This window comes from Triticum dicoccoides, chromosome 3A (assembly GCF_002162155.2).
Source record: "Triticum dicoccoides isolate Atlit2015 ecotype Zavitan chromosome 3A, WEW_v2.0, whole genome shotgun sequence".
Lineage (NCBI taxonomy): Eukaryota > Viridiplantae > Streptophyta > Magnoliopsida > Poales > Poaceae > Triticum > Triticum dicoccoides.
In genome coordinates this window covers 303,124,869-303,146,370 of record NC_041384.1, presented here as the reverse complement: position 1 = coordinate 303,146,370, position 21,502 = coordinate 303,124,869, and the positions used below count along the sequence as shown (strand labels likewise).

At 45.4% G+C, this 21,502-nt stretch overlaps 1 protein-coding gene across 1 annotated transcript in view; it reads right to left on the bottom strand.

Annotated features, from left to right (window-relative positions):
* Positions 1 to 12,367: 12,367 nt before the first annotated feature.
* Positions 12,368 to 21,502, bottom strand: part of LOC119268106 — a 31,672-nt gene continuing 22,537 nt past the window's right edge. Inside the window, exon 8 of the mRNA XM_037549613.1 lies at positions 12,368 to 12,919. Within this exon, the coding sequence (XP_037405510.1) occupies positions 12,515 to 12,919 (405 nt within the window). The 3' untranslated portion in view covers positions 12,368 to 12,514. The remainder of the gene's footprint in view (positions 12,920 to 21,502) is intronic.

The following is a 21,502-nucleotide window of genomic DNA, read 5'->3' as shown; positions in this document are numbered from 1 at the left end:
TTCCAAGTAGGAGGAGGAGAGGAGAAGGAAGGGAGAGAAGGAGAGAAGGAAAGGGGCGCCCCCCTCCTTGTCCAATTCAGACTAGAGGGGGAGGGGGCGCGCGGCTGCCCTTGGCCGCCCCTCCTCTTCTCCCACTAAGGCCCATTAGGCCCAATATACTCCCCGGGGTGTTCCGGTAACCCACGGTACTCCGGTATATGTCTGAAACCTCCTGAAACACTTCCGATGTCCGAACATAGTCGTCCAATATATCGACTTTTATGTCTCGACTATTTTGAGACTCCTCATCATGTCCGTGATCATATCCGGGACTCCGAACTACCTTCGGTACATCAAAACACAAAAACTCATAATACCAATCTTCACAAAACCTTAAGCGTGCGGACCCGACGGGTTCGAGAACTATGTAGACATGACCGAGACATGTATCCGACCAATAACCAATAGCGGAACCTGGATGCTCATATTGGTTCCTACATATTCTACAAAGATCTTTATCGGTCAAATCGCATAACAACATACGTTGTTCCCTTTGTCATTGGTATGCTACTTGCCCGAGATTCCGTCGTCGGTATCTCCATACCTAGTTCAATCTTGTTACCGGCAAGTCTCTTTACTCGTTCCGCAATGCATCATCCCGTAACTAACGCATTAGTCACATTGCTTGCAAGGCTTATAGTGTTGTGCATTACCGAGAGGGCCCAGAGATACCTCTCCGACAATCGGAGTGACAAATCCTATTCTCGATCTATGCCAACTCAACGAACACCATTGAAGACACCTGTAGAGCACCTTTATAATCACCCAGTTATGTTGTGACCTTTGGTAGCACACAAAGTGTTCTTCCAGTAATCGGGAGTTGCATAATCTCATAGTCATAGGAACATGTATAAGTCATGAAGAAAGCAATAGCAGTCAGTTAAACGATCAAGTGCTAAGCTAACGGAATGGATCATGTCAATCACATCATTCTCCTAATGATGTGATCACGTTAATCAAATGACAACTCATGTGTATGTCTAGGAAACTTAACCATCTTTGATCAACGAGCTAGTCAAGCAGAGGCATACTAGTGACACTATGTTTGTCTATGTATTCACACATGTATTATGTTTCCGTTAATACAATTCTAGCATGAATAATAAACATTTATCATGATATGAGGAAATAAATAATAACTTTATTATTGCCTCTAGGGCATATTTCCTTCACTTGTGCATGCAACGATCACTTATCCATAAGACACATTTAACTTGGGAGTGTGATGTAGGTTGCATCTTGCGTTCTCTTCTAGCTTGTACTGCTTCTAATTTCTTGAAATGGCACTTACGATGAGACACCTTTTACCTGATAGTGATATTGGTTGCATGTTCATATGGTGCCTAGCTTTCATTTCTTCTAATTTTGTTGAAATGCCTTCTGCTTACTGTTTTTCATACATATTCCATCGTCCTATCGTGCGTCTGAATATGCAATGCTATCTTTTTTTGTATATATTCCATCCCCCTATCATGCGCTTGCCTTACATCAAAGTAGTGTTCGTCTGTATCATGCATCAACCAGTTATGCAGAGCTAATTTTATTCGTCTTCTTTTGGTTTTGACTTCATAAGGCAATATCAGAAAATAGGAAGGAAAAGAGTAAGTTAGGGGATGTTGGTGGTCCTCCGGACCGACGCAAACAGAGACTCTCTAGATTTGCCACTGCTACTGCTAATGAAGTTGAAGTCCCAAGTCTACATGATGAGTTCATCTCCCGTACTCCACCATCGCAGGTGCTTGCTCTAAGTTGATAGTGTGATAATTGGTTTCATGTTGCATATGTTGTCTAACATGTATTTCTTCTATTTTGATTAAATTGCACCTGCTAAGTTTATACGTTATACATGTGCATATGGCATGCCTTTCTGTGTCTAGAATACACTACATCGATCAATCATACCATGTTATTACATCAAAGTACTATTGTTGTGTATCCCGTACCGGTCAATCATGATTGGACGCTTTTAACATGGCAGTTTGATAGTGGTTGCATAGTGCATCGATTTCTACGTTGTACTGCTTCTAATTTTTCGAAATGACACTTTTAACTAGGCATAGTGATATTGGTTGCATCTTTCATATGGTGTCTAGCTTGCATTACTTCTATTTTCTTGAAAATCCTTCTGCTTAGTTTACACATCATAGATGTGAATATGTCACGCCGTCTTGTTTTTCTTACATATTCCATCCTCATATGGTTGTCTTACATCAAAGTATTGCTTGTCTGTATCATGCATCAATGAGTTCTGAAGAGCGATTTTATTCTTTTGTGTTGTGGGTATGCCTTGACATGGCAAAGTCGAACAAGATAAAGGAAAAGAATATAGTAGGGAATGGTGTTACTCGTCGAGTGAAAGGGAAAAGGATCTGCCCTCGAGATTCTGTTGGTACTTATAGTGCAGTAGAAGGTCCAAGTCCACCGGCTAAATCTACAAACACAGTATCACCTGCTCCACCAGCTGCAGCATCCGCTTCAACTGTACCAGCATCTCAACGAGTTACTCGTTCGTTTGTTGGAACTGGCCAGTTCCCAAGCTGCATTCACACCTAACACTACTTATGAAGGACTGCTGACACAACAGGACTTGGCAAGATCAGATGAACCTCATGAGCATCAACACCAAGACGGTACCTGACCGAGTCAAGTTACAGTTGCATGCTCCTTTATATGTACTCTCATAGTTTAATGTGCACTAACACCTTCCATATTCGTTGTTGAACTAGCACCATGGCGCAAGCGGAAACAGACATCAGGGATAATGCTTGACAGATTAACAAAATCTAAAGGAGGAAGAATGGAGATCCATTTTGAGGCAGGTTTAAAAAGGCCACGTGATGCTATAGAGTCAGCCAAGTTAGTATCAGAGGCAGCCATTGCCGTTAGGTGCCATGCATGTACCTCTAAACAATCATCATCAAAAACAAAAGAAATATCCTTTTGCAAAAGATTTGTAAGAGGCCTAGAAATTTTCGAAAAGTCTTTGATAAATCTCCTATAGAAACCAGCATGACCATGAAAACTACGAATACCTTTGATATCTTTAGGACATGGCATTTTCTCAATTGCATCAACCTTAGCTTTGTCCACCTCAATACCACTTTCAGAAATTTTATGGCCCAAAACAATACCTTTGTTAACCATAAAGTGGCACTTCTCCCAATTCAAAACAAGATTTGTTTGCTCACATCTCTATAAAACTCGATCAAGATTGCTTAAACAATCATCAGAAGACTTCCCATAAATAGAAAAGTCATCCATGAAAACCTCAACAATCTTTTCACAAAAGTCAGAGAATATAGTAGTCATGCATCTTTGAAAGGTAGCATGTCCATTGCATAAACCAAAAGGCATACGTCTATAAGCATAAGTTCCAAAGGACAAGTAAAAGTGGTCTTTTGTTGATCAGGTTGAGAAACAGGTATTTGTGAAAAAATAGAATATCCATCAAGGAAGCAAAAATATGTGTGCTTAGACCATCTTTCTAGCATTTTATCAATAAAAGGAAGAGGGTAATGATCTTTTCCAGTTGTTTGTTTAATTTCCTAAAATCAATTACCATTCTATAGCCTGTAACAATTCTTTGTGGAATAAGTTCATTCTTATCATCAGGAACAATAGTAATACCTCCTTTCTTAGGGACATAATGGGCAGGACTTACCCATCTACTATCAGCTATAGGATAGATTATACCTGCTTCCAGAAGTTTTAATATTTCCGTTCTTACCACTTCTTTCATCTTCAGATTTAACCATCGTTGGTGATCAACAACGCGTTTAGCATCGAGTTCCATATTAATCTTGTGCTGACATAGAGTGGGACTAATGCCCTTAAGATCATCAAGAGTATATCCTATAGCAGCTCGGTGCTTCTTTAGAACTTTCAATAATCTTTCTTCTTCATGTTCTGAAAGGTTAGCACTAATAATAACAGGATAAATCTTTTTCTCATTGAGATAAGCATATTTTAAAGTGTCTGGCAATTGTTTTAATTCAAACATAGGATCACCTTTAGGTGGAGGAGGACCTCTTAGAGTTTCAATAGGCAAATTGTGTTTAAGTAGAGGACGTTGTTCAAAGAAAATCGTATCTATTTCATTTATTTCATGCATATGTATATCATTTTCATGGTCTAGCAAATATTGTTCTAGTGGATCAGTAGGAGGTACACCAATAGAAGCAAGACCAATTATTTCACCCTTACTAGGCAATTCTTTTGTATGAGGTTTTCTACTAAACTTAGAAAAATTGAACTCATGAGACTCATCACCAAAACTAACACCGACAATTTGTTTCTCACAATCTATTTTAGCATTAACAGTGTTCAAGAATGGTCAACCAAAGATAATGGGACAAAAGTCATCTTGTGGGGAGCTAAGAACAAGAAAATCAGTAGGGTATTTTATTTTCCCACACAAGACTTCAACATCTCTAACAATCCCAAGTGGTGTGATAGTGCCTCTATTAGCAAGTTTAATAGTAACAGCTATGTCTTCTATCTCAGCGGGTGCTATGTCATTCATAATTTCTTGATATAAAGTAAAAGGAATAGCACTCACGCTAGAACATATATCGCATAAATCATGATAACAGTGATCTCCTATTTTAACTGAGACAACAGGCATGCCAACAACAGGTCTATGTTTATCTTTTTCATCGGACTTGGCAATTCTAGCAGCTTCATCACAGAAGTAAATAACATGCCCATCTATATTTTCAATAAGGAGATCCTTAACCATAGCAACACTAGGTTCTACTTTGATTTGTTCAGCTGGTTTAGGTGTTCTAATATAACTTTTATTGACCACAATTGAAACCTTAGCATGTTCTTTCATCCTAACAGGGAAGGTGGTTCTTCAATATAAGCAGTAGGAACAACTGGATCAACATTATAAATAATAGTTTCATCTTTAGCTATTACGGGTTCTTTAATTTCTTCTTAATAGGTGGGTAATATTTGAACCACTTCTCTTTAGGGACATCAACATGAGTAGCAAAAGATTCACAAAAGGAGGCTACTATCTCAGAGTCAAGTCCATATTTAGTGTTGAACTTTTGAAAAGCATCGGTATTTAGAAAAGATTTAACACAATCGTACTTAAGCTTAATACCTGACTCTTTAACATCGTCGAGTTCCCAATCTTCAGAGTTGCGTTTAATTCTTTCCAAGAGATCCCACTGGAATTCAATAGTCTTCTTCATAAAGGGACCAGTACAAGAAGTATCGAGCATAGATCGATCATCATGAGAAAGCCGAGCATAAAAATTATGAATGATAATTTCTCTTGAGAGCTCATGGTTGGGGCATGAATATAACATCGAGCATATATATAATTTCGATCACAATGAACTAGATGCATAGGATAAATTTTTTGGTGAAACTCTAATTTCAATCGATTCCAATTCCAAGAACTAATATCATCGCATTGCCTATACCATGCCAATGCTTTTCCCTTCAAAGATAAAGGGAGAACCTTCTTCTTAGCTTCATCTCTGGGTAAACCTGCAAGCTTAAATAATCCGCAAATTTCTTCCACATATATCAAGTGCATATCAGGATGTTCGGTTCCATCTCCTGCATAAGGATTAGCTAGCAGTTGTTCTATCATACCCAAAGGAATTTCATGTTCAGTATTTTCAGTAGGTGCAGTAGGTTGAGGGGCAACTAATTGTGGTTCCGATCGAGGTAAAGATACCCCGAACAAACCCCTCAAAGGATTGTTCTCCACAGTAACAAGTGACAATAAATTTCAGCATGTAGTCATAATTTTTCCTTACCAAGAGCGCTTCACTTCCCAGCAACGGCGCGAGAAAAGAGCCTTGATGACCCACAAGTATAGGGGATCAATTGTAGTCCTTTCGATAAGTAAGAGTGTCGAACCCAACGAGGAGCAAAAGGAAATAGCAAGTGGTTTTCAACAAGGTAATGTGTGCAAGCACTGAAATTATAAGTAATGAGTAGTTTGATAGCAATATAATTTGTAACGAGCAAGTAATGGTAATAGTCACAAAAGTACAACAAGGTAACCCAATCCTTAGGCAAAGGACAGGCCAAAACGGTCTCTTATGATAAGCAAAGCGTTCTTGAGGGTACACGGGAATTTCATCTAGTCACTTTCATCATGTTGGTTCAATTTGTGTTCGCTACTTTGATAATTTGATATGTGGGTGGATCGGTGCTTAGGTGTTGTTCTTACTTGAACAAACCTCCTACTTATGATTAACCCCCTCGCAAGCATCCACAACTACGAGAAAAGTATTAAGAATAAATTCTAACCATAGCATTAAACTTTTGGATCCAATCAATCCCTTATGAAATAGCGCATAACGTAGGGTTTAAGCTTCTGTCACTCTCGCAACCCATCATCTAATAACTACTCCACAATGCATTCCTTTGTCCCAAATATGGTGAAGTGTCACGTAGTCGACGTTCACATGACACCACCAAGGGAATCACAACATACATACTATCAAAATATCAAACACATATAAAATTCACATGATTACTGGCAACAAGATTTCTCCCGTGACCTCAAGAACAAAAGTAACTACTCACAAATGATAATCATGCTCAAGATCAGAGGGGTATTAAATAGCATAATGGATCTGAACGTATAATCCTCCACCAAATAAACCATATAGTGATCAACTACAAGATGTAATCAACACTACTAGTCACCCACAAGTACCAATCTATAGTTCTGGTACAAAGATTGAACACAAGAGATGAACTAGGGTTTGAGAGGATATGATGTTGTTGAAGATGTTGATGGAGATTTCCCTCCCCAAGATGGGAGAGTTGTTGGTGATGATGATGATGATGATTTCCCCCTCCGAGAGGGAAGTTCCCCACTAAATCGCTCCGCCGGAGGGCAAAAGTGCTCCTGCCCAAGTTCCGCCTCGAGACGGCGGCGCTTCGTCCCGAAAATCCTCTCCTTATTTTTTCTAGGTCATAATGACTTATATACCAGAAGATGGGCACCGGAGGTGGGCTAGGCTGAGCACAACCCACCAGGGCGCGCTTGGGGGGCCTGGCGCGCCCTGGCGCGTTGTGCTGACCAGGTGGCCCCTCCGGTAGTTATTTGCTCTAGTATTTCTTATTTATTTCATAAAAATTCCTCGTGAAGTTTCAGCTCATTTGAAGTTGTGCAGAATTGGTAGCCTGATGTAGCTTTTTCAGGTCCAGATTTCCAGCTGTCGGAATTCTCCCTCTTTGTGTGAACCTTGCATATTATGAGAGAGAAGGCATTAGAATTACTCCAAAAAGCATTATTATGCATAAAAATATTATAAATAATAGTAGGTAAACATGATGCAAAAGACGTATCACGCACCTGCCCCAGAGGAGTGGTGGAGCCGTCGGTCACCCTGAGAAGAGCCTGGTAGGCATGAGCTGGTCATAAGGCACTTGGAGCGTCTCGAAGGTCTCGATGGAGAGGACGTTGAGGCCAGCGCCACCATCGATAAGGGTCTTGGTGACAGAGACGTTGCTGGTGATGGGCGTGCATAGCATGGGGAGCGCGCCGGTGGTGGCTGTGCACCTGAGGTGGTCCTTGGAGTCGAAGGCGATAGCGTACTGCAACCACTTGAGGAGCCCCGCGGCCTCGACCCTCGGGAGGGAAGCATTTACCTTGCGAAAGAACTGCTTGAAGATGCGGTTGGACGCGGGAGCCTGAGCTCCACCGAGGATACAAGCTATCATGCGAGGCTCCTGGTAGGCCCCGGCCCCCTCGTCACGCTAGTTGTCATCGTTCCTTCTAGGGGCGACGGTAGCGGTGGAAGGGCAGCGTGGCCCTAAGGGCGCGCCTCACGAGGCTTATCACTCCAAGCGCCCTCGTGAGGCCGGTCGTGCCAACCATCCTCGCGAGGCTGGTCACGCTATGGTCCATCGCGGGGCTGGTCATGCTAGGCCTGGCATGGGTTGCCATTGCAGTTATCCTACCGGCCGACGCTGCGGCCGCCTCCACAGCCAGCGCCATGATCGTCGTGGTCAGGACAATGGCCCAAGCGCTCGTCGCGGAGCGCCCTGAGCTCCTGGCAGTCGTTGGTGTTGTGCGCGTGCACGTTGTGGTAGGTGCGGAACAGGTGGCTGCTCCCTTTGGGCTCATTGCGAACGTAGCCGCGCTTTTGCTCGGGCTCAGTCACCAGCATGACAGGGCCCTTGCGCTTGACCTTCTTTCCCTTGGCCTTGTTGTTGTCGAGGGGCGCATCGGGTCATTGTTGAGGAAGAGGCGGCCCTCCTCAGCCTTGGCGCACTTGTCTGCGAGGTTGAATAGCTCCAGGGCCATACTTAGGTGGTCGTGGATGGCAAGCTTCTATCACATGTGAACGTCCTTGACTCCATTGGTGAACGCCATGATGATGGCCTCGTCCAAGGCGCGCGGGATCTTGTGGCACACTTGACTGAAGAGCTCGATGTACTAGCGGATGGTCTCGTCGGGGCGCTACTTCACGCACTGCAGGTCGCTCATGGTGAGGACACGGCCATGGGTTCCTCTCAAGTTGGCGATGAACAGCTCGCACAGCTCAGCCCACGAAGAGATTGACTCTTCGGGCAGGTTCATGAACCAGGAGTGCGCGTCGTCCTTAAGGGCCATGGGAAACTAGTTTGCCATGACCTTGTCGTCACCATTTGCGGCCTCAATGCTCAGCGCGTAGAACTGGAGGAACTCCGTAGGGTTGGGGCCGCCATCATAGCGCGGAGGCAGGTCTGGCTTGAACTTGGCGGGCCAAACCACCGGGCGCAGCTCGCGAGTGAGGGCCCGACAGCCGACTCTGCTTGAAGGGGCACCGTATGCGAGGGCGGGCAGTTCTGGCGCCCGACCACTGCGACCTCCTGGACAGCTCGGTCTTGGCATTGCTGCCGCTGCTCGAGGAGCAGGTGCGCGTCAGGTGGCGCGCGGTGAATGATCTGGCAGCTGGCCTCGTCCCGGGCTGGTGCAGGCGTTTTGCAGCGGGTCACGCGGGCGCGCTTCACGTCGAGGCTCGACGATGTCGCCGCGCAGCGGAGACGGTGAAGGTGCCCCATGCGCCCCATCTCCAGCGTGGGACGGCGCATCCTGGAATGGTGGAGGGTGAAGCGAGTGAGAGGGCATCAGGGCCTCTCCCGCAGCGTTGACAAGCTCGGTGATGCGGCCAAGCCAGACGTCATAGCCGTTGTTGGTCGGGCAGTAATGAAGAAGCTCGCGCACCATGAGCATCGCGGCCTGCGCATTCATCGGCCCCTGAAGACCGTGGGAGGACGAGCCCATAGCAGCGGCGAGTGATGTCGTGGCGGTGTGACCGTCCTGACACACGGAGGGGTGCAGGGAGGAGTCCTGCTGCTCATGGGCCGCAGGGTCAATGGCGGTGTTGGTCGCGTCTGGGCAGAGTGGCGGCGGCCACCGCGGCCCATGGGCCCCGTTTGGGCGACACGAGTTGCACGGCACTCAGCTCGAGCATGACGAGCGTCGACCATGGTGGCTGCGGAGCAGAGGCCGGAGTGCAGCGGAAGAACTCGGGCACACCCCTACCTGGCATGCCAAATGTTAGAACTGGGGCTTCGAGGACCCAAGAAAGGTTCAAACTCTAGGGTGTGCTCACAGAACTTCGCTACGCTTGGCCTCGCTGCTCACTGCCTCACGGCGATGCTCCGACATGCTCGAGCGAGAGGGAAGAAGGATCAGAGACATGCAGTTTACCCAAGTTCGGGTCACCGTGAGGTGTAAGACCCTACTCCTGCATTTTGTGGATTGCCTCGCGAGGGAGGATGAACATGCGAGTACAAGTGTGGGCTGCCCTTAGAGGCCTCAGGACTCGATGGATGGATCTCCTCCTACGGTGGCGCTCTACCAATATTTATACTGGCCTTGGTCCTCTTCCCCTCAAAACTCTAAGCGGGAAGGGTTGCCACAATGGCCAAATTCGAAGGGGGCAGCAGTACAGCTTATCCTGGCAAAAGCAGTCTCCGCGTGCTAAACCTTCTAGACATGACATGTCGGTGGCCTCGGCGATGACCTTTGTCCTAGTGAGCCCGCGGTCCTAGTCTTCTTGCACCGGAGTAGCAACCTTTAGAGATTACTTTGGGAGCCGGTGAGCTGCCCTGCTCCTTTAGCACGGAAGAGGAAAGCTCCACCATCCGCGCCTGCTGGCACGGCTCTGGTGCTGCTCGTTGTGGCTCGCATCACCCACGTGCACCGCGAGGCGGGACTTGGCGCCCTGAGGGTATCCACCCGCGAGGAGGCCTCGGGAGGCAGCTTGGGGATGCCGCCTAGCACGAGGCCTCTGGAGCTCCTGGGTAGCTCGTCGTTGGGCGCCTCGCGAAGCGGGGGCCCTCACGAGGTTCTTGCTCTTGAAGTCTTGAAGATGGGTCATACCGGACTCGCATCGAGCGTCGCGCCTTGGGACGGTCCTGGGTACCCCTAGTCCCACGGGCCCGACAGCAACACGATAGAAGGCTGGATCTCGCTAACCATGGAGCATTATATGTTAACGGACTGCATGGACCTGGTCGGATCCTATGTCGAATATGGGTGATCGGATCCGAGCTCAGATGGACATTAGGTCGGACAGACCCAACCATGAGACGCGGCGATAGGTCATCTGTGAGTAACTAGTACAACATTTGTTATGTGTCCTAAGACCTGAGCTGGCGCATGGACTCGGGACAGTGACCGGCCTGCTTTGGGCCGACAAAACGCTACTCTGAAAGTGTGTAGTTATAAAGGTTGGTTTTGGGCTTGTCCAGACCCATGTCGCGAGACATTGGTCAAGCAAGATGGGATTTGCCCCTCTGATCTGAAGATATATACTTTGGGCCCCTCGTGTAATCCGACCTCGATAAGTATGGCCACGCAACATGAGTTTGAGATAATCCGGTTGTAGATCGGCATCATTGGAATGAGAAAGAGTTCGAGCTGCAACAAGGATGACCGATTCGTCTTGAGCCCCGACAACACATATCGTGAGGCAAAGGGAATAGAAGTGTGACACATTGTACATGTTCACCAAACCAGCTTCATTGCCTGCTTGATGCTTGGCATGCTTTGCTAGAGGCCGCTACCAACCGAGCAGGTCGGATGTGATCTGGCTTGCGACCAAGCCAACATGAACCTAAGGGGTCGCACACTTAAGGGAAGGAACCTACGAGGTCTGATTCGACTTCATGGGTCGGATGTGATTCGACCTGAACTTGTCTGGGCTGAGTAGACATGTGGGGCCCATGTGTTGAGCCCGCGATGGATGCTTATATATAATGGAGGTGCGCCACACGTATTCAGTTGATCGCTTCAGTGTTTTTTGTTAGGGCTTTGCATGTGTTGCAATTAGCCACATCTACTCGTCGCCCGCTGTGCGACCGAACCTAGCGGTCCACCGCACGATGTTCCTCCTACATGCGCAGATATAGGCGAGGCACTTACACCGCTCCGGCAAACCGGTTCGTGGGATCCGACGACTGGATGTTCGAGGAATCGACGAGGAGACGACTCAGAAAACGTGATGCTCCAACTCTACTTCCGCTGCATGGCAATGTGCGACTAGTGATATTGATCACGTGATTCGTCTCCATTAGCATGTTCCTGGTTGATCTGCGCGTAGAAAAATTTTATATTGCAGCCAATGCACCTAGCGCAACCCAACAGCTAGGGTTGTCGGGCAACTAGGGGCAGAGGGAAGAAGAAATTGGGAAGTGGACTGGATGACCCCATCGGACGTGTGACATTAAAAAAGGAACGAGGGAATGTTGGGTGGCTCACGTGCAAAGCCTCCCACCCGTGTGGAATTAAATATGAGGTAGGTGATGGTTAGGTGACCAACACACGGACCCAAGTTAGACACCAAGCTAATGTGTGACATGTCCGTCTCGTGTCCATGTGGATGCAAATCCAGCCCAAATTCAGCCCCGAGCAAGACACCGAGCGGACACGCGACAGTTTGTCTGGTGTTTAGACCGGATATGCATCCACACAGACACACGACAAAACCAGACAAAATGGGCCGGTTTTACCCTCGTTACTCCATGTCAAGCAGCAATAAGGTTTGTCCCCTTATTACAGTATGTGAAACGGTAATTCTGCAAATGGATCTCCTGAGCTCACGGTTCTGTAGAGTCATCTTGGTTTGTCCTTTTATTACTCTATGTGAAGCGGTAATTCTGCAAATGGATCTCCTGAGCTCGCGGTTCTGTAGAGTTGTCTGAAAACGGTTTATTCTGCTTCTGTTAACATTCCGCTCGTCTCTTGCACGATATATTTGGTTCAAATCACCTAGAGCCAACCACTTGGCCCTCACTGGTGGCTTTTGCCCTAAGAGTTTTTTAGTGCCAACCGTAACAAGAGTGAGATCAAAAGTAGCTTGTGGAAGTATGAAACTAGTTTTAACGAAATTTTTAACGATAGACTACAAGAAAGTGTTGTCATCCTATTCATGCTTCTACTGAATGTTTAAGAGCTGCCGGTGTACAATCTCTGAAACATTGCAACGCCCATGATCATTCACTAATGACTAGCCGAAGGTGCAGAGGGTTCCTCCGGCTTTGGCTTGGTGAACGCCTTCTGTTTCTCCAGTGTGGGTGCAGAGGGTTCCTCCGGCTTTAGCTTGGTGAACGCCTTCTGTTTCTCCAGTGTGGGTGCAGAGGGCTCCTCTGGCTTCGGTTTGATGAATGATTTCTGCCTCTCAAGTTTAGAAATGGATGCCACCGTGTTCTTCTGGAGAGCATCAGCACTTGCCTTACTGTCTGGCTGATCCCGAGGGCTCACCAGCTGCTTCTGAAGGACATCAAACTTTGCTGTTGCCCAGGGAGCGGTGCCTACATTCCCACCAGAACTTGGAGTATCGACCGTCAGCGATGAGATGGCATCTCTTGACGAAAACCATGTGTAACCACAGGAAATACATTCGAGCTGAAAAAAAGAGGCAAATTCAATGAGACAGTTGTGGCAAATTCAGGCTTATTACAATCGTATGAGGGAAAGAAATTGATAGAATGATAGATGAAGTTTATCCTTCAGAAATCAGCCTCGCATGCACTTCCTGCAGAGGAGAAGTGCTTGCGACTCCACTTCTTTGAGTTAACAACTCTCCAGGCCTCCTATAGATGAGATATTGTACAGACAATTTGATTTGAGATTCAACTACAAGAACTCTTTTAAGTTTCGATCTAGCAAAAGTGAACTGCCTTTCCAACACATGCTCAACAGCCACCCTCCAGTAGGAAGCCAAACCAAGTAACATTATAACTAATACTGTTGCCAATGTATCTTCACGCTTTCAGCATTCACTAACAAGTACACCGTATGTTATAACTATATAGTTATAGTTGACTACTTGTTCTAGGATTTGATAATGCGTTGGTGTCACTGAGCATAAATTCAGCAATATAACGAATCGGTTCACCTAATATGGATGAGCGGTAAGGCATTTTATTCACAATAGTGTGATATAGCATATAGATACACCCTCCGTTCACAAATATAAGATGTTTTGGATATTTCAATATGGACTATAGACAGACTGAAATGAGTGAACAAACATACTAAAACGTGTCTATATACATCCGATTCAGAAAAAAAAAGTTAGAACATCTTATATTTGTGAACGGAGGGAGTAAAATTTTAGAAAAATATAATCATAACAATTGGGTCATTTGATGTAAAGAGAATACGATGAATTTTCGTCTACCAAGAGATTTCCCAACAGGTATAACGGCCCATAGTTACCAGAAACCTGGTCGATCAGATCAAGGAATGGGATCGCAGAACATGTGTCATGTCTGAATAAAAATGCAGGTCAAAGTTTGCATTCTTCGCGGCGCTAAGACATGATCCCAACAAATCTGAGACAACGATACAATTACCAAGCTTCTAGTTAAGGTGTGCCATCAAACTTATCTAGCATCAACTATATATATATATAAAATGATAGTTGAGATTAGTTAAATGAGGATAATATTATTCAAAATTAATAGCACGAGTAATACGTTTGATTTGTCATGAAAAATATCATAATTATGTGATTTTCTACTTTTTAACACTATATTCACATCATAGTAATGGTCGGAGTTGCATCTTGGAGACTGTCCATATTAACAGTGATACATTTCAAATGAACACAAGCAAAATAGGCAAACAACAGAGAACAAGCGAAAACAGGCCAACCCAGCCCCACATGTCCATCTTCCCATCTGTAGCCCAGATTTAAGTAGAAGGGGCGAAGGCAAGAAAGTGACAGTATGGTGGCCAGGGATGGAGCCAGCAGGGGGCGAGCCGGGGCCATGGCTCCCCCCATGCTGTGAAAATTTCTCAAACTACACCTATGTGGTGCGTGGATTTGATGAATTTGACCACTAAATTCCTATGTATGGCCCCCCTCAATGCTTTAGATGTTTCAGTGAGCTCCCTCAAATAAAATTCCTAGCTCCGTCCCTGATGGTGGCCCAGTCACAGTGACAGCCTTGTGGGAATCAATGTTAGCACTGGGCCTGCACTGACTAGAAACGACACAAGTGCAACCTTCATCACCAAGGAGGGCCAGCCCAGTAAGAGAGCCCAGCGAGAGAGCCCGTCAGCCATTGACCCGCAATGGGGATTGGGTCCTAACGTGAGGATTATAAATACCTTCGTTGATTCCGTATTAGGTGGCTAATTGATAAACGGCTAGCAGTCATTGACTTGCAATCCTTTCCTTGTCCCTTCCCTTGTAAGCAAGACAGACACCCCACCTAGTGAATTTGAAATGATCCCATAGCCTACCTCCGATTCACCATCCTGTAACTAACAGTTGGTAGAGCCAAAAATTTCACCCACCTCACGTCGGATCATCTGCATGACACGCGTCTGGCAGCGACAGCAAGAGCTCATGGAGTACTTGACTCCAGAAGGAGAGGCGATCTATAAGACGCTCAGTTAGGCGAGCGAAGCAGCCCACCTTCGTCACCAGAAGGAGCTCGGCGCGCTCATTGTGACGGCGACGGGGAGCGCGGTACGTGCGGCGATGGCGTGTTTTGTTGATGCGGTGGTCGACGGAGCGGTTGCTGCAGCGGTCGGCACCATCGTCAACGACATGCAAGCTAACACTGATGGCGCCGACACGGACCTCCTCAAGCAGATCCAGGAGCTTCGAGCTGCCGAGGGTCTCACCTCCTACATCGGCGAATCTATAATACCTAAATAGTTCATCCCCACTATGTTATTTCTCTTGACATGCAGCCTATCCACATCAGCAGCCTTGCCACCTCAACATCTTTTCAACGAATCATGTTTTTTTTTCTTGAGACAATTGAATGAATCATGTGATTCAACTCTGGTAATTAATTGAAGCGGGCCTCGGTGTAAAAACTGACGAAGAGAAGCCCATCGGTCCATCTCCCTGCTCTTCAATATGTATCCTGGGGCAGAGCAAGCGACACCATCACAACCCACACCGATGCACCACCGGACGGCGGCCTACAACCCAACCCTCCAGCATTCACCCAAGCCCCAGCCAGATCTGGTGTGCGAACGCCTCCTCCTTCGACGAACAATGATTGAGCTTCTCTGTCACCGGTTGCCATACAACACGTCCCTCCACGGATCCACGTGCGCCGGTCAGATCCGCCGCCGGAAGGTGCAGCAGATGCATCGGGATCTCGCCGCTACCTTGCAGGCTCGAGGCGCCCAACGTCAGCCACCGCAACTACCTCCTCAACAGCGACCTCCACCACCGCCCAATTACCCAGAAGAGACGCGGCTGCCGGCTCTCGAACGACTTCCCCTGCCCCTTTCAATAGTAGCGACATCGCTCCCAGCGTCTCCAACATCAGGTTGGTGTCTGCACCTTTGATTCGAAATCGTGTCATGTTGTCCAGGTTACTCACAGTTAATCATGTGTTCCCTCTTGCATTATAGACATCAAAAGCACGTGTATAGTATGATTGGTGTCGTCTCCTGCGTTTACTCCATACAACAATTGCACAGGGATGGAAAACAAAGGGGTTCCGCTTCATCTCCCGGAACAGCGGCAGGGACATATTCCTTCACTGCTCATATGAAGAAGGAAGATGCCGTGAGAAGCTATATATAGATGGGTCCATGTAATGGGAGTTTGAGTGGTTTCTTTTCTAGGTATTTTTTATTTCTGTGATTTCTGATGTATCCATCTATTATGAAGTGAATCATGATAAAAAATACAGAAGAAACTAATTGATTCACAATGACCTTGCCTCCTTTGCCCCTTTTGTAGGTAAGCAATCCTCCTCCTTCTAAGGTTCTCGACTCCTACAAGGCTATATGGGACATGTATCTACCAGCCTCCCGAGCTTGCCCTTCGCTCTTCTCTCCCTCACTCCCAATACCCCATAAATTTCTCGAATGATTCTGTTACTGTTTTTGATGTACATACTTTCTCCCTCACTCCCAATATCCCATAAATTTCTCGAATGATTCTGTTACTGTTGTTGATGTACATACTTTCAATTGATATTCTCGGGAAAAGTTTTGATTTATCTTTTGTTTCCAGGGCAACTACCACAATATCTCGGGCTGCAGTTGCTTGGCAATTATAAAACCCCCAATCCATCTAACGTTTGTTTGTGCAGATGTTTTAATCTATATGTCGGCAAGGTCTTTGATGAGAAACTGGTGGCAGATTTGGGTTGAAAATGAATCTAGGTAATCTTTATGCTCCATTGTGTACCAATTATGTCTTCAACTTTGATGCAGTCATTGATAACAAATTCATTAGTTCATATAGCAGGTCATTATTTGCATCTTTGGAAGAAAAATGAATTCAATAAATTTATGATCCATTTTATTTAAAGAAATCTCATTTGTGTGTTGTAAGAATAATGTCCGGTGTATCTTCTTGATAGGCATGATACATTGCTATCTTCATAATCTTTTGCATTATATAGATTGAACGACCAGTTCTATCATGGTTCATTTTTCATACAATAGCTGATTTTGTTGAGAAAGCTCTGTTTTATACTTCTGTAATTGCTATCTACCCTATGTGTACATTCTTTTTGAATGTCTATCAACAAGTTGTATGACGAAAAACAAAGTAGGCCAGTGATCTTAATTATATAATAATTGTCACCTGCCATTCTTTTCCTAAGTCTGATGCGTACATCCAAGAAGCGTGCGGTTTCAAAAGCGTTTCCCTACCACCAAATATATTGAGGCACTACCAGGTGTCTTTATGCCCAGTCTTATTCCTGCTAATATCTTCATAGTAACATTACCAGGTCATATTTTTATTATGGTCATATACTAAGTCATCTCTCTTTTGTATCAGGCTATCAGCAACCTTTTGTCTCCTTCACAGTAACATTATAGGTGAAGCTGCCGCAAATAAATTCCGAAGCATGCATGCAAACTTGCCAAACATGGTGTATTTAGTTTTTTATGTACAGTGCTAGGAAAGTAATGTTCCTTTTATTGTTCCGATTGTTTGTTGTGTATGTTCTTATGTCCCAAGACCTCATGCAATATCTCTCCTTTCAACAGATTATGCATATTAAATTGATGTGTATGCTGTTTTAGATCTGTATCTATCTTTGTACATATATCAAGTTTTCTTACCGATTTCATTACTACACATAAGTGATAACATTGTCCTATAGATGTACATGCGTGATAACCTGACTAAAGGGGCATTATCTGTTATAATGATCCGGATTGCTACAATTCAGCCTGGGAGCATTTGAACTATCGTCCTCAAGTGCTATCTTTGCTGAACTGCGAGCTTCAGAGTTGTGGTCCCTGGTGATATGGAATAAAAATCTACTAGAAGGCTTCTGATCTCCCGGTGTGCAGGTTCTATCATAGGCGATCTAGCTGCTGCAGCTTGGGCACGGGTTAGATTTTCTATGAGGTCTGCTTCCTGAAGATGTATGCTTGACGTATGGCTGCAAGTTTTAGTTCCTATGCTTTCGCTTGAAGTTTCCCTCCATGATGTATGTGTTGTAAGTATGCTTGCATGGCCAAGGAGTTTTTGTCCATGATTTGCGTTGTTGTCCATAAACCATACATCAAATTATTTTTGGAACTTTGTGATGATACTTTGAAAAATGAATGCATAAATACAATTGTTTCATTGATTGACAAGATTTCTGTAGTTTGTGAGATTGAAATAATATAGAACAATGATTTTTGCAAATATGTTTGGCATAAGCTCACAAGCATCCCACTAAAGCGGTAAAATTACTTCCCTTCTCATATTTTATTTGTCCTTTAGGAATACACCTCATGAGTTTTTAGAACATGGTAACTTCCCGCAGCAACGCGCGGGGAGTTATCTAGTTGGATCTGTTTGACAGGGCGCCAAGGGAAGGCGCGGAGACCGGCCCAGAGGCACGCTTGTCTATGACTACACGGGGACGGGATTGGGCGCGACAACGCCTTACATCCCTCCTCCAGCACAAGCTATTCGCCAATTTACCATGCCCGAGTTTGTCCTTCTCTAGTATTTTGCAACACGAGAGTGGTTTGTCCTTGTCATCAGGCCACTGAAACCACCGTCAGTGGATTTCTGCGATTCGATGGCGAGAATCCGAAGTTGTGATAAACCAAATGCGTTGATTACTTTGAGATGTTTGGTACCAACCCGGATCTATGGATCGCGGTGGCTGCAATGCGGTTCGAGGGAGCAGTGGCACGCTGTGTGCGAGCCTCATGGGATGATTTCTGTGCAGCGGCGATTAGCCGATTTGGGCGCAATCACATGATTCCTTAGTGCACAGGGTGTATTATCTTCGACAGACTGTTTCTGTTGAGGAATATATCAGTCAGTTTTCTGAACTTATGGATCAGTTGACAGCTTATGAACCTGATCCAGATATGTTGCACTATACTACTAGATTTGTAGATGGTTTAAATTCAATGTTCATATGATTGTTGTTGTTCAAAGGATTGTCGACTTGGATACTGCGTGTTCAGATAATGTCATGGCGTTTGGGTTGACAGGAGCACTAGGAACATTCCAGTCAATCATGAATGACAAACTGCCACTTTTGATATTGTTTTCTTCGATGATATCCTTGTATACAGTGCCACTTTTGAGGATCATCTCCAGCATGTGCAGCAAGTGTTACAATTATTGCAGCAGCATCAGTAGAAGGTCAAAGGATCCAAGTGTGCTTTCCCTCAACACAGTATCCCTTATTTGGGATATGTAGTCTCTGAGAAGGGTGTTTCCACTGATCCAAGTAAGATAGCAGATGTGAATAATTGGCCCATATCTAACAATTTGAAAGAATACCGTGGATTTCTTGGGTTATCAGGCTACCACCTTAAGTTTGTTAGATACTATGGAATGATTAACCAGCCTTAAACAAACCTTCTCCGGAAACATGTTCCTTTTGTTTGGTCTCCAAAGGCAGTCTACTTTCGAGCAACCGAAGTTGGCTCTCACTACTGCACCTGTTTTGTCCTTGCCAGATTTCAGCCAACAGTTTGTTATTGAAACAGATGCATGTAATGCTGGAGTAGGGGCAGTATTGCTTCAAAAAGGCCATCCAATTGCTTTTATGAGCAAAGGATTATCCACATATGAAAATGAATATATGGCAGTGGAGCAATGGAGAACTTATCTACAGCATGTTGAATTTCTCATTCTAACTGACCACAATAGTCTGGCACATTTAGAGGACCAGAGCTGCACACAACTTGGCAACAAAATGTGTTCACCAAACTATTGGGCCTACAGTTCAAAATAAAGTACAACAAAGGAGTGGACAACCGTGCTGCAGATGCTTTGTCTCACAAACCTCATCTTGATGATCAGTTACTGGCTATATCTCCTCACCAACCTGCTTGGATACAAGAGACTTGGATACAAGAGATCTTAGATATCTACCAAGAAAATATTGAAGCTCAGGAATTACTAGTCAAATTAGCAGTGCAAATTTCTGAAGACGATCATTTTTCTCTCAGGGATGGTTTGATCCGTTGTAAAGATCGTACCTGGCTTCCTCCTGACATGAACCTGGTCCCCAAATTGTTGGATGCCTTTCATACCAGTCCTATTGGGGGCCACTCTGGCATTCCAGTTACTCTTCACCGTCTGAAGTAACTTTTTTACTGGAAGCACATGAGGGCTTGGGTGAAAAAGTATGTTCAAGAGTGTGTGGTTTGTCAGTGAGCCAAACCTGATCGAACTTGCTATCCAGGACTTTCAGAGCCTTTGCTTGTTCCCTGCAAGTTTTGGCAAATGCTCACAATGGATTTTGGAGAAGTGTTGCCTCGCTCTGGACGTTTCAACTGTGTTCTGGTTGTGGCCCACTTAACTGAGTCAATTGTGATAGATCAAGACCGTATCTTTCCAGCCGGTTTTGGAAGAAAATGGCAGCACTTACACGGACCAAAGCTACGCATGAGTTCTTCTCATCATCCCCAAACTGATGGTCAGTCCAAGAGTCACTGAATGCCTGGAGGCCTATTTGCGTTGTTTTATTCATGCATCTCCAGTTAAGCGGGCTCAGTGGTTGTCTCTTGCTGAGTTTTGGTATAAACACCAGCCCTCATTCAGCGCTTCAATGGAAATCACTGTTTGAAGTATTGTATGGCCAGTCGCCCAGAACTTTTGGTTTGCCTGCAGACGATACTTGGCTCCATGACTGTGATCTCATGCTTCGTTTACTCCAGCAACATTTAGAGAGGGTTCGAACTCGCATAGAGCACCAAGCCGACAAGAAGCGTTCTGACAGGTTTTTGCCGTGGGTGATTCAGTTTTCCTGAAATTGCAACCATACATCCAATCCTCTATCGCTCCTCGTGTGCATCATAAAGCTGCTGTTCAAATACTATGGCGCCTACACAGTCCTGGAACGAGTAGGTGCTTCGGCATATCAGCTGGTGTTGCCTGCAGCTAGCAAAATTCATCCAGTACTTCATGTTTCCCAACTGAAACTTGCTCTTGGACCACACTGTCAAGTTCAATCTGAACTTCATCCTCCAAATGCTCAGTTTGCAGTACCAGTAAGGGTGCTTCGACATCACTTGCGTCGCCGTGGTGATGAAGCCGTACCTCAAGGACTAGTCCAACGGTTGGATCAACTGGATTCCTTAGCAACATGGGAGGATTTGGAGGAGCTAAAGCAACGTTTCCACGAGCACCAGCTTGGGGACAAGATGGTCATCAAGAAAGGGGGAGTGTTAGCACTGGGCATACATCAACTACGGACGCCACCAGTGCAACCTTCATCACCATGGAGGGCCGGCCCAGCAAAGAGCCCATCAGACATCGACCCGTTATGCAAATGGGGATTGGGTCCTAACCTGAGGATTATAAATTCCTAAGTTGTATTCTGTATTAGGCGGTGAATTGGTAAACAGCTAGCAGCCGTTGGCTTGTAATCCTTTCCTTGTAAGCAAGACAGACACCCCACCTGGTAACTTCGTAATGATCCCATGGCCTACCTCCGATTACCCATCATGTAGCTAACAATCATCAAGCAGTAAGGCACCCTAATCATTCTCTTTGCCCGAGCCGCCATTGCATCCTTCGCC